Raw genomic sequence first — 14,684 nt, 5'->3', positions numbered from 1 at the left:
ACAGCTCACTGAGCTTCCTTACATAGACTGTTTTTGATTTCTTTGTCAGACATGCAGATATCCATTTCTTTGTTATTAGACCCTAGAGTTTTATTTTTTTTCCTTTGGTGATGTCACCTTTCTTTAATTTTTTGGAATTTTGCATTGCTAGGGTCTTCACATTTGTGGACGCTGTCACTTCCTTCTGTCTTTACTGACTGGCTTCAGGGAAAAAAAGGTCTTCACCTGTCAGCCCAGGTAGTGATTCTGGTAGGTTTCTAAGACCTTTCCTAAAGATGCATTCCTTCTCCATTCCCTCTAGCTCCTTCTCAGGGCAGAAGTCTTAAGATTTTGTGTCTTCTTTTAAATCCACAAAAACAGACAGAATTCTGAAAGTCTTCCATTTATTTACACTAGAGAATTACCCTGAAGTGTTCAGGGTTGTGTGCCATCTCCCTATTCATCAGAATAAAGTGAGTACTCTTATCCATGCACACTAACTAAGGAGGTGCACACCACCTGTGGTATAGTGGTGCTGGCCATAGAGAGGGTGATACGATTCTGTAGTACCAAGACAAGGTGACAGCACTTAACAATCACAGGAAAGTGGATAACCATAAACACTAACAAGGCCAGAATGACAATGAAGAGGCTCTGACCTAAAGGATTTGTGAAAAAAGTTAAGTAAACCTTAACCTGGGATAAGATGAAAGGGCAGCCAAAGAGGGTATGGTTTGCCTTATATAACTAAATCAAGTGTAAACAAGCATCTTAGTTTTGCCTCCTGCAAAAAAGCCACCACAGAGTGGCTTAGATAACAAACATTTTTTTTTTCTTCACAGTTCTAGAGGCTGGGTAGTATAAGATCAAATCACCGGCAGATATGGTGTCTGGTGAAAGCCCACTTCCTGGCTTGTGGACAGCTGCCTTCTTACTGTATTCTAATACGGCAGGGCCAGAAGGGGAGAGAAAGACATAAAGCAAGCTCTCTTGGGTCTCCTTTTGTAAGGGTACTGATCAAAAGCACCACCCTCATGACAAAATTCCCTCACAAAGCTTTCGTCTCCAAATACCATCACATTGGAGATTACATTCCAACATATGAAATTTGGAGGACATATTCAGTCCATAGCAGTGAGTAAAGACTCAGGTTAACTATCATAATGGAAAATGATGATCCTTCACCAGGTTTCTATAACCCAGTTCTCAGACACAAAGTCACATAATTATGAGTTCATATTCCAAAGTTACAAAACATGGGGGGGGAATGCAACCACAAAATGAGATAATGTACTTTTTATTGGCTGCCCTCCCTTTCCTAAACAGGAGAATAAGATTCAGAACTTCTGAGTTTAGAATTATTAAATGTAGGGTATAAAATAAATATATGGAGAGTGTTTAAAGAAATAAAAGCAGAATTTAAAAAAAAAAAAGAAAAAATATATACTCTCTTCCCATACTCTCACCCCCCAAAAACTATACCAATTACAAGAACACAGCAGAGGTCTCATTGTTACTCATTGATTCTTTACTTACCCAAACTGAAAAATGAGAGAGAACAACACAAATATACATGAAAAGAAAAAGGCAATAGAATTTCACAAAGTCCTTTAGGACCTCTTCTTTCAATATAAGATGGTTTCCTTTCGATTAAAAATCTGTTGTTTATTGTAGCCACCTTCATGAATTTTTTGAGCTAGATCTTCTGGATAACTTGCTGCAGCTTCTACATCAGCAGTTGCTGTTTTACCTGGCACTTTTATGGTTTGGAGATGGCTTTTTTCTTTAAACCTCATGAACCAACCTCTTCTAGCTTCCCACTTTTATTTCTGCAGCTTCTTCATCTCTTTTAACCTCCACAGAATTGAAGAGAGTAAGGTCTTGCTCTAGATTAGGTTTTGGTTTCAGGGAATGTTGTGGCTGATTTGACACTCTATCCAGATCACTCAAGCTTTCTCCAAATTAACAATAAAGCTGTTTCATTTTCTCATCATTAGTGTGTTCCTTAGAGTAGCACTTTTAATTTCCTTCAAGAATTTTCCCTTCACATTCACAACTTGACTACTTCTTTGCACAAGAGGATTAGATTTTGATCTGTCTCAGCTTTCAACATGCCTTCCTCACTAAGCTTAATCCTTTTTAACTTCTAATTTAAAGTGAGAAATGTTACTCCTCCTTCTACATGAATATTTAGAGGTCATTTTGAGCTTCATGTTCAATATTGTTGTGTCTCAGGAAAGAAAGAGGCTTGAGGAGAGGGAGAGAGACATGGGGAATGACCAGTTGGTGATAGAGCTAGAACACACACACATATGTGTCATTTGGGTTCACCATCTTCTATGGACATGGTTAGTGACACAACAAAAAATTAAAATAGTAACATCATAGATCATTGACCACAGATCACTACAACAAATTTAAAGTAATAACAAATTTTCAAATATTTATAGAATTACCAAAATGAGACGCAGAGAGGCAAAGTGTGCAAATGCTGTTGGCAAAATGGTGCTGATCGTGTTACTCCATGCAGGATTGCCACAAACCTTCAATTTCTAAAAAACCACAATATCTGCAAAGTGCAGTGAAGTGAAACACAATAAAACAAGATATGCCCATAAACCTAATAAGACTTTCAAAACACATAAGGCAAAGTTGACAAAATTAAATTAAAAAAAACTGTAACAAAAATGAAGAATGTCTTTGATGAGCTTATTAATAAATTGGCTATGGCTGAGGAAAAATTGCTAAGCTAGAGAATATAACAATATAAACCTCCAAAACTGAAAAGCAAAGAGAACACTAAAAACAGCAACAACAACAACAACAACAACAAAAAACCAAAAACCAAAAAACAAATAACAAATCCCCCCATACAAAGAATATCCAAGGATTATGGGATAACCATGAAAACATGTAAAACAGGGGAGCAGCAAGATGGTGGAGGAGTAGGAGACCTAAATTTCATCTGATCCAGGAATTCAGGTAGGTGGTTATCAAACCATTCTGAATACCCTCAAACTCAACAGGAGATCAAAGAAAAGAATATCATCAATTCTATGAACATAAACCATTTTCTGGAAGGTAGGACATGCAGATTAATGAATCAGAGATGATATACTGGAAGATAGACCATGGGGGAGGGGCCAGCTCCTGGCAAGTGACAGGGCAACAGAGCACAAAATCGGAACTTTTGGAAGTCTGTTCCATGGGGGGACATCACTCCAGTGAATAAGTGGGGGGTGGAATCCTTGATGGGACAGTGTGGTCTCAGGACCCTTGGAGTCACAGAAAGACCAAGGGTGCCTAACTGTGGCAGAGCTCCCAGGTTTCAGAGCGGAGAAACCAGCTGCAAGGACAGAGACAAGGAGTGGGCTTTCAGCTCAGGGTTTCCATAAACCATGATCCAAGTCACAGTCAGGCCACTGCTCTTTGAGCAGGAACCCCACAAGTGTCAGATCCAGGGAGACTCTCCTTCCCCCACCAGGAAGAGTAGCACAAAAGTGTGCTGCAGGAATCTGCTGGGTTTGGAGATGACAAATGGGGTCATGTGCCAGATAGAAATGTTTGGTCACAAACTGGGAGAACTCAGAGTGTGGCCAGAGACCAGGGAGACAGGAGTGATTGATTGCTTTTCTCTGAGGGTGCACTGAGGAGTGGGGCCCTGAGCTCTTGGCATCTCTGGGCCAGAGACTGGGAGGCCACCATTTTCATTTTTGTCCTCCAAAGCTGTACAGATCTTTCAGAGAACAAAAGTTACTGAGAGCAAACCCAAGCAGATTCCTTAGCCTGGCCCCTGGCAAGGGCAGTGCAATTCCACCTTGGGCAAAGATATTTGAGAATCATTCCAACAGGCCCATCCCCCAGAAGATCAGAAAGAGCATCCAGCTGATCAATGAGAACTGCAAAAGTCCAGCACTAGGGAAATACAGCACATGGAATTCATAGCTTTTTATCCCATGATTATTTAGTCTTTCAAAAGTAAATATTTAAATTTTCTTTATTTTATTCTTTTTCTTTTTTTTAATTTTTCCACTTTCCTATTTTAAGAAACAACTTACAAATACTCTTTTTAAAAATCTTTTTTAATTTTCATTTTTACAGTCAAGTTATATCCCTCCATTGCATTTGATCTTATTTTTTTATATATATGCAAGTTTTTCATTCTTAAAGATTTTAGGGATACAGTTTTTTCTAACATACCAAAATATACCCTAAATCTAGTGTCTGGCTTTGTTCTAGGCTCCTGCCTGAACACATTCTCTCCCTTAAAAAAAAAAGTTTCTCTTTCTTTCTTCAACCAACTTCTTATCAATTCCTTTTTAAAAATATTTTTCAATTTTCATCTTTACAGTCATATTCCATCCCTTTATCATACTTACCCTTATCTTTTGTGTGTATATATACATATATATGTGTATATATATATATATATATGTTAATTTTTTTCTTTTTCATTTTTTTTCTTCTTCTGCTAAAAATTTTTTTAATTTTTACACTTTTCTTTTTTAACGTTTTTTAACTAGTTTATCTAATATATATATTTTTTCCTTTTTATATTTTTCTTTATTCATTTTCTTCTTTTAAATTCTTTTATTTTTTTTCCTTTCTTTCTTTTTGAACCTCTTTTTATCCCCTTTATCCCCCCTCACGATTTGGGAACTCTTTGGATTTGGTTAAGCATATTGTCCTGGGATTGTTGCCACCCTTTTAGTATTTTACTTGTTCCTTCATATACTCTCATCTGGACAAAATGACAAGGCAGAAAAATTCACCACAAAAAAAAGAACAAGAGGCAGTACCGAAGGCTAGGGACCTAATCAATACAGACATTGGTAATATGTCAGAACTAGAGTTCAGAATAACAATTCTCAAGGTTCTAGCCGGGCTCGAAAAAGGCATGGAGATATTAGAGAAACCCTCTCGGGAGATATAAAAGCCCTTTCTGGAGAAATAAAAGAACTAAAATCTAACCAAGTTGAAATCAAAAAAGCTATTAATGAGGTGCAATAAAAAATGGAGGCTCTCGCTGCTAGGATAAATGAGGCAGAAGAAAGAATTAGTGATATAGAAGACCAAATGAGAGAGAATAAATAAGCTGAGCAAAAGAGGGACAAACATCTACTGGACCACAAGGGGAGAATTCGAGAGATAAGTGACACCATAAGACGAAACAACTTTAGAGTAATTGGGATTCCAGAAGAAGAAGAAAGAGAGGGGAGCAGAAGGTATATTGGAGAGAATTATTGGAGAGAATTTCCCCAATATGGCAAAGGGAACGAGCATCAAAATTCAGGAGGTTCAGAGAACACCCCTCAAAATCAATAAGAATAGGTCCACACCCCGCCACCTAATAGTAAAATTTACAAGTCTCAGTGACAAAGAGAAAATCCTGAAAGCAGCCCGGGAAAAGAAGTCTGTAACATACAATGGTAAAAATATTAGATTGGCAACTGACTTATCCACAGAGACCTGGCAGGCCAGAAAGAGCTGACATGATATTTTCAGAGTATTAAACGAGAAAAACATGCAGCCAAGAATAGTATATCCAGCTAGGTTATCATTGAAAATAGAAGGAGAGATTAAAAGCTTCCAGGACAAACAAAAACTGAAAGAATTTGCAAACACCAAACCAGCTCTACAGGAAATCTTGAAAGGGGTCCTCTAAGCAAAGAGAGAGCCTAAAAGTGGTAGATCAGTAAGGAACAGAGACAATATACAATAACAGTCACCTTACAGGCAATACAATGGCACTAAATTCATATCTCTCAATAGTTACTCTGAATGTTAATGTGCTAAATGCCCCAGTCAAAAGACACAGGGTATCAGAATGGATAAAAAACAAAACCCATCTATATGTTGCCTCCAATAAACTCATTTTAAGCCCGAAGACACCTCCAGATTTAAAGTGAGAGGGTGGAAAAGAATTTACCATGCTAATGGACATCAGAAGAAAGCAGGAATGGCAATCCTTATATCAGATCAATTAGATTTTAAACCAAAGACTATAATAAGAGATGAGGAAGGACACTATATCATACTCAAAGGGTCTGTCCAACAAGAAGATCTAACAATTTTAAATATCTATGCCCCCAACGTGGGAGCAGCCAACTATATAAACCAATTAAAAACAAAATCAAAGAAACACATCAACAATAATACAATAATAGTAGGGGACTTTAACACTCCCCTCACTGAAATGGACAGATCGTCCAGGCAAAAGATCAGCAAGGAAATAAAGGCCTTAAATGACACACTGGACCAGATGGACATCACAGATATATTCAGAATATTTCATCCCAAAGCAACAGAATACACATTCTTCTCTAGTGCACATGAAATATTCTCCAGAATAGATCACATCCTCGGTCCTAAAACAGGACTCAACTGGTATCAAAAGATTGGGATCATTCCCTGCATATTTTCAGACCACAATGCTCTGAAGCTAGAACTCAACCACAAGAGGAAGTTGGAAAGAACCCAAATACATGGAGACTAAACAGCATCCTTCTAAAGAATGAATGGGTCAACCGGGAAATTAAAGAAGAATTGAAAAAAATCATGGAAACAAATGATAATGAAAATACAACGGTTCAAAATCTGTGGAACACAACAAAGGCAGTCCTGAGAGGAAAATATATAGCGGTACAAGCCTTCCTCAAGAAACAAGAAAGGTCTCAGGTACAAAACCTAACCCTACACCTAAAGGAGCTGGAGAAAGAACAAGAAAGAAACCCTAAGCCCAGCAGGAGAAGAGAAATCATAAAGATCAGAGCAGAAATCAATGAAATAGAAACCAAAAAGACAATAGAGCAAATCAATGAAACTAGGAGCTAGTTCTTGAAAGAATTAATAAAATTGATAAACCCCTGGCCAGACTTATCAAAAAGAAAAGAGAAAGGACCCAAATAAATAAAATCATGAATGAAAGAGGAGAGATCACAACTAACACCAAAGAAATACAAACTATTATAAGAACATACTATGAGCAACTCTACGCCAACAAATTTGACAATCTGGAAGAAATGGATGCATTCCTAGAAACATATAAACTACCAAAATGGACCAGGAAGAAGTAGAAAGCCTGAACAGACTCATAACCAGTAAGGAGATTGAAACAGTCATTAAAAATCTCCAAACAAACAAAAGCCCAGGGCCAGACGGCTTCCCGAGGGAATTCTACCAAACATTTAAAGAAGAACTAATTCCTATTCTCCTGAAACTGTTCCAAAAAATAGCAATGGAAGGAAAACTTCCAAACTCATTTTACGAGGCCAGCATCACCTTGATCCCAAAACCAGACAAGGATCCCATCAAAAAAGAGAATTACAGACCAATATCCCCGATGAACACAGATGCAAAAATTCTCACCAAAATACTAGCCAATAGGATTCAACAGTACATTAAAAGGATTATTCACCACGACCAAGTGGGATTTATTCCAGGGATGCAAGGTTGGTTCAACATCCACAAATCAGTCAATGTGATACAACACATCAATAAAAGAAAGAACAAGAACCATACGATACTCTCAATAGATGCTGAAAAAGCATTTGACAAAGTACAGCATCCCTTCCTGATCAAAACTCTTCAAAGTGTAGGGATAGAGGGCACATACCTCAATATCATCAAAGCCATCTATGAAAAACCCACCGCAAATATCATTCTCAATGGAGAAAAACTGAAAGCTTTTCCGCTAAGGTCAGGAACAAGGCAGGGATGTCCATTATCACCATTGCTACTCAACATAGTACTAGAAGTCCTAGCCTCAGCAATCAGACAACAAAAGGAAATTAAAGGCATCCAAATCAGCAAAGAAGTAGTCAAATTATCACTCTTTGCAGATGATATGATACTATATGTGGAAAACCCAAAAGACTCCACTCCAAAACTGCTAGAACTTGTACAGAAATTCAGTAAACTGTCAGGATATAAAATCAATGCACAGAAATCAGTTGCATTTCTCTACACCAACAACAAGACAGAAGAAAGAGAAATTAAGGAGTCCATCCCATTTACAATTGCACCCCAAACCATAAGATACCTAGGAATAAACCTAACCAAAGAGGCACAGAATCTATACTCAGAAAACTATAAAGTACTCATGAAAGAAATTGAGGAAGACACAAAGAAATGGAAAAATGTTCCATGCTCCTGGATTGGAAGAATAAATATTGTGAAAATGTCTATGCTCCCTAAAGCAATCTACACATTTAATGCAATAGCTATCAAAGTACCATCCATCTTTTTCAAAGAAAGGGAACAAATAATTCTAAAATTCATATGGAACCAGAAAAGACCTCGAATAGCCAAAGAAATATTGAAAAAGAAAGCCAACGTTGGTGGCATCACAATTCCGGACTTCAAGCTCTATTACAAAGCTGTCATCATCAAGACAGCATGGTACTGGCACAAAAACAGACACATAGATCAATGGAACAGAATACAGAGCCCAGAAATAGACCCTCAACTCTATGGTCAACTAATCTTCGATAAAGCAGGAAAGAATGTCCAATGGAAAAAAGCCTCTTCAATAAATGGTGTTGGGAAAATTGGACAGTCACATGCAGATAAATGAATTTGGACCATTTCCTTACACCACACACAAAAATAGACTCAAAATGGATGAAGGACTTCAATGTGAGAAAGGAATCCATCAAAATCCTTGAGGAGAACACAGGCAGCAACCTCTTCGACCTCAGCCTCAGCAACATCTTCCTAGGAACATCGCCAAAGGCAAGAGAAGCAAGGGCAAAAATGAACTATTGGGATTTCATCAAGATCAAAAGCTTTTGCACAGCAAAGGAAACAGTTAACAAAATCAAAAGACAACTGACAGAATGGGAGAAGATATTTGCAAACGACATATCAGATAAAGGACTAGTGTCCAAAATCTATGAAGAACTTAGCAAACTCAACACCCAAAGAACAAATAATCCAATCAAGAAATGGGCAGAGGACATGAACAGTCATTTCTGCAAAGAAGACATCCAGATGGCCAACAGACACATGAAAAAGTGCTCCATATCACTCGGCATCAGGGAAATACAAATCAAAACCACAATGAGATATCACCTCACACCAGTCAGAATGGCTAAAATCAACAAGTCAGGAAATGATAGATGCTGGCGAGGATGCGGAGAAAGGGGAACCCTCCTACACTGTTGGTGGGAATGCAAGCTGGTGCAGCCACTCTGGAAAATAGCATGGAGGTTCCTCAAAATGTTGAAAATAGAACTGCCCTATGACCCAGCAATTGCACTACTGGGTATTTACCCTAAAGATACAAACATAGTGATCCAAAGGGGCACGTGCACCCGAATGTTTATAGCAGCAATGTCCACAATAGCCAAACTATGGAAAGAACCTAGATGTCCATCAACAGATGAATGGATCAAGAAGATGTGGTATATATACACAATGGAATACTATGCAGCCATCAAAAGAAATGAAATCTTGCCATTTGCGACAACATGGATGGAACTAGAGCGTATCATGCTTAGCGAAATAAGTCAAGCAGAGAAAGACAACTATCATATGATCTCCCTGATATGAGGAAGTGGTGATGCAACATGGGGGCTGAAGTGGGTAGGAGAAGAATCAGTGAAACAAGATGGGATTGGGAGGGAGACAAACCATAAGTGACTCTTAATCTTACAAAACAAACTGAGGGTTGCTGGGGGCAGGGGGATTGGGAGAAGGGGGGTGGGGTTATGGACATTGGGGAGGGTATGTGCTTTGGTGAGTGCTGATTCACAGACCTGTACCCCTTGGGATAAAAATACATGTTTATAAAAAATAAAAAATTTAAAAAAAAAAAAGAAAAAAAAAAGAAATGGGCAGAGGACACGAACAGACATTTCTGCAAAGAAGACATCCAAATGGCCAAGAGACACATGAAAAAGTGCTTGGCAGCACTCGGCACCAGGGAAATACAAATCAAAACCACAGTGAGATACTACCTTGCACCAGTCAGAATGGTTAAAATTGACAAATCAGGGAACAACAGGTATTGGCAAGAATGCGGAGAAAGGGGTACCCTCCTACACTGTTGGTGGTAAAGCGGATTGGTTTTCACTATGGAAAACAGTATGGAGGTTCCTCAAAAAGTTGAAAATATAATTACCCTATGACCCAGCAATTGCACTACTGGGTATTTACCCTAAGATACAAATGTAGTGATCCAAAGGGGCATGTACACCCCAATGTTTATAGCAGCAATGTTCACAACAGCCAAACCATGGGAAGAGCCTAGATGTCCATCAACAGATGATGGATAAAGGCCTGTGTGAGATAGATAGATAGATAGATAGAGATATATAGATATAGATATAGATTAGATAGATATAGATATAGATATAGATATAGATATAGATATAGATATAATGCAGCCATCAAAAAGAAATGAAATCTTGTCATTTGCAATGATGTGGATGGAACTAGAGGGTATTATGCTAAGCAAAATAAGTCAATCAGAGAAAGACAATTATCATATGATCTCACTAATATGAGAAATTTGAGTAAAAAGACAGAGGGTCATAAGTGTAGGGAGGGAAGAAACAGGACAAAATCAGAGAGGGTGACAAACCTTAAGAGACTCTTCATCTCAGAAAACCAACTGAGCATTGCTGGAGTGGAGAGGGTGGGGTAAGATGGGGGAAGGGTCATGGGCAATGGGGAGGATATGTGCTATGGGGAGTGCTGTGAATTGTGTAAGGCTGAAGAATCACAGACTTGTACCCCTGAAATAATACATTATATGTTAATTTAAAAAGAAAAAAAAAAGAAAACATGCAAAACACATGTAATGGAAAAATTAGAAGGAGAAGAAAGAAAAAAAAAAAAAAACAGAAGAAATCTTTGAAACAATAATTGAGAATTTCCCCAAGTTACTATCAGATACCAAACCAAAGTTCTAGGAAACTTGGAGACACCAAGCAGGCAAAATGTCAAACAACAACAACAAAAGTCCAGAAACATAAAATAAAACAAAACAAAACAAACAGAGCCTGACATATTATATTCAAACTACAGAAAATCAAAGATAAAGTACAAATTCTGAACAAAGCTAGAAAAACAAAACATCTTATAGAGGAACAAAGGTGAGAATTATATCCAACTTCTCCTAGGAAGCCAGGCAAGAAAAAGAGAAAGAAGTAACATTTTTTTAAATTTTATTTTTTTATTAAGGTCTATTAATCAACATAGAGTACATCATTAGTGCTTTATTTATTTATTTTTTCTTTTTTAAATTTTTTAAAAGATTTTATTTATTTGACAGGGATGAGAAGTAGGTAGGGAGATAGGCAGAGACAGAGGGGGAAGCAGGCTCCCTGCTGAGCAGAAAGCCCAATGTGGGGTTTCATCCCAGGACCCTGAGACCATGACCTGAGCCAAAGGCAGTGGCTTAATCCACTGAGTCATCCAGGAGCCCCAGTTCTTTTTTTTTTTTTTTTATGTTAAGTTAGTCCCCATACAGTACATCATTAGTTTTTGATGTAATGTCCCATGATTCATTGTTTTCATATAACACTCAGTGCTCCATACAATATGTGCCCTCCTTAATACCCATCACGGGGATAACCCATCATCCCTTCCCTCTAAAACCCTCAATTTGTTTCTAATCACCATTATAGTACATCATTATGTAAAAGTCTGGTGGGGATGTAGTTGGTCAATGATTAATTAGTTGCTTATAACATCCAGTTTTAAATGTTAAGAGGGAAAAAACTGCAACCTAGAATTCTATATCTTATGAACTTACCCTTTAAAAGTGAAGGAGAAATAAAAGACTTTCTCAAGCAAACAAAAATTGTGGTCAGTTGATTCCAGTGGACTTGCCTTGCAAGAAATGTTAAGAGTTTTTTAGGAATAAGGAAATAATGTAACAAGAAACTCGGATGTATATGAAGGAAGAAAGAATACTGGAGAATAAATAAGTATAGGAAAAATAATAGATTTTATTTTCTTCTTAATTGATCTAGCAGATAACAGTTTATTCAAAATAATAAAACAATGACATATTCTTTAGGTATATACTTCTATGCTCTCTCTATATTATATATGTACTATATAAATATGTCAGATATATTTATATATTATATAAATATTTAACCTAAGTATAAATATATACAACATAGAAATACATTTATATATGTTTAATTAGATAAAGTATATTTATATACAATTGAAATGAGTGACATCAATAATACAAGAAATGTCCAAAATCTATTAGTGGGTCACTAATAAAACCAAATATTGGCAATGTTGTGAAGCAGCATGGACTCAATGATTACCAGTGAATTGAAAAATGCTACAGCAACTTTGGAAGATAGGTTGGCAGTTTCTTAATATACTAAACATCCTCTTACAATATGATCAATCAACAGCATTGCTTGGTATTTATCCAGTGGGATTGAAGATGTATGTCTTCATGAAAACCTGCACCCAGATGTTTGTAACAACTTTATTCATGTTGATTCAATGCAATGGCAACATTGTCAACCCTTGGAAGCAACTAAGATGCCCTTCAGTAGGTAAGTGGCCAGATAAATGGAGGTAAATCCAGATACTGGAATATTATTCAGAGCTAAAGTCAATGAGCTATCAAGCCATGAAAAGACTAAGAGGAAACTGAAATACATATTACAAAGTGAAAAAAAAAAAAAAAAAAACCTTTGGAAGGCTACATACTGTGAAATTCTAACTGATATTATGCAAAAGGCAGAAACTGTGGAGACACTAAAAAGATTAGTGGTTTTCATGGTTTAGTGGCAAGCGAGGATGCATACACAGAACACAGAGGAATTTGGGTGCAGTGGAACTATGCTATATAATACTATAGTTGTGGATATGTGTTATTATACTTTTGTTCAAACTTATAGAATGTACCACCAAGAATGAACCCTGTGTAAACTATGGCCTTTGGGTGATAATTATATGTCAGTGCAGGTTCACCACTTATAACAAATGTAAAAGTCTGGTAGGGATGTTGATAATGAGATATAGGCTATGCACAGGTGGGGTCAGGAGGGATTTGGGAAATCTTTTGCTTTCCTCTCAAGGTTGCTGTCAACATAAAACTGCCTTTAAAAGGTGGGGGGTCTTAAAATTTAAAAAAAAATCTTTTTATAATAAATGGATGTTTAATTTTATCACATACATTGTGCAACCTTATGTTTATTCTCCTTCAAACAGGGAATGGAGTCAATTACATTAACTGGTTTTAATTACACTCTTCAATTACACCCTTTTGTTGCCATCTCTTTCCTGCCATGTCTCAATACTTCTCTAGCACTTGTCATGAGTCAGTTCTGTTATTCCCTGTGTTTTGAGTTCTTCCCAAGTGTTCCCCCCTCCCTTCCAATTTCTTTTACCTTTTCCTCACCTTAGATTCCCACTTGTCTTTCTCCTAAGAGCTGGTCTCTTCTCCCTTAACTAGACATAATATGGAAATGTGAAAACCAGTGTTTTTCAGAATGTTTTGGAACTTTTTTTGCAATAATTGCAAGGAACACAGAATGTATTCAAGTTTGTTTCCACTTCTAAGACTGCTCTAATTTTAGTCACTCTAGTCATTTCTTCTATCTGCTCATGCTGTGGGATAAGATTCCCTTTATCTAATATATTCTGGTGTAGACATGAAATCCTTGACTTCAAGTAATTATTTATCATTTATATATTCTTATATTCTCTGATCCTCATTTTATGAAACAAATTTTACCCATTCATTTTTGCTTCTATTTTAAAATTTAACAACCCCAAATGGAAACATAGGGTTTCCTTCTTAGCCTGTGTGCTAGAAACATTAGAAATATCAAAGGAGAAAAAATACACATTAATAAATATAAGGCAAAAAAATAAGAATTCAGGGAGACAATAAAAATACAAACCTAGAAACAGAAGGAAACACTGCATTTTGTCTAGTCACACAAGTTCAGTTTCACTCCATTCCAGGGCCCCTAGTATTACCCTGGACTCAGCTAGACAACTAGTCCATGCACGAATGGCATAAGGTAAATATGAAGGTTTGCTGGATAATACACATATTTATCACTGCTACTAGGACAAATTAGAAAACATTTTATGAGTGGCTAAAGAGCCTCCTTGTCAATATTGAAATACAGCTTTACATTTTGCTGAAAATGCTACAGCATCATACTTACCAGATATGATGATATTAATAGAGATCACTACTCTCAAAGTTGAAATCCTCCCCAGAGTATGCATTTGGAGTGGTTAGCCACCAAGTAGCCAAGAACAGGAAATGTCACTGAGTTTTGTTGAGCAATGAAGCAATGAAGCAAAAAAGCCAATACTTAAGATCATTGGTTCTCCCACAGTACTGAAGTAACACAATAAATTATAGAGCAATTTACTTAGAAAGCAGCATTTTAGGATGCATAAATTACATATGGTAAAATGCAAAAATATTTAGTGTACAGATTGATGAATTTTTATATATGAATGAATTCAGATAATGGTTTCCAAAAACCAAGGTAAGACCGTTTCCACTATTTAAGATATTTCCTTCATGCTATTTCTCTGTCAATAACCCTTCTTCAGAGAGAAATATTACTCTGATATCTATCACCATTTTTCCAGTTTTTAAATTCCATATAAATGAAATTTACATAGTTCATTTTTGTAAAATACTGTGTAGTGGTTTTCTAATCTGATCATGCCATAATTTTTTCAGCCATTTTGCT

The 14,684-nt window shown here is 36.8% G+C and overlaps 1 protein-coding gene across 2 annotated transcripts in view; it reads right to left on the bottom strand.

The window, feature by feature from the left end:
• The window catches only part of LOC131825132 (cell surface glycoprotein CD200 receptor 1-like), a 63,507-nt gene that overhangs the window by 15,430 nt on the left and 33,393 nt on the right, over nt 1–14,684 (bottom strand). The window contains exon 1 of one of the 2 annotated variants that reach the window (XM_059164122.1): nt 14,142–14,221. The exons of the other annotated variant lie outside the window; for it this stretch is intronic. Coding sequence (XP_059020105.1) covers nt 14,142–14,205 — 64 coding nt within the window. The 5' untranslated portion in view covers nt 14,206–14,221. Of the gene's footprint in view, nt 1–14,141; nt 14,222–14,684 lie in introns of those variants that run through there. 2 annotated transcript variants of the gene reach the window in all.

The sequence above is a fragment of the Mustela lutreola genome, chromosome 2 (genome assembly GCF_030435805.1).
Source record: "Mustela lutreola isolate mMusLut2 chromosome 2, mMusLut2.pri, whole genome shotgun sequence".
Taxonomy (NCBI): domain Eukaryota; kingdom Metazoa; phylum Chordata; class Mammalia; order Carnivora; family Mustelidae; genus Mustela; species Mustela lutreola.
Note: the sequence above shows the minus strand (reverse complement) of the source record. Positions and strands in the feature narration are given on the sequence as shown.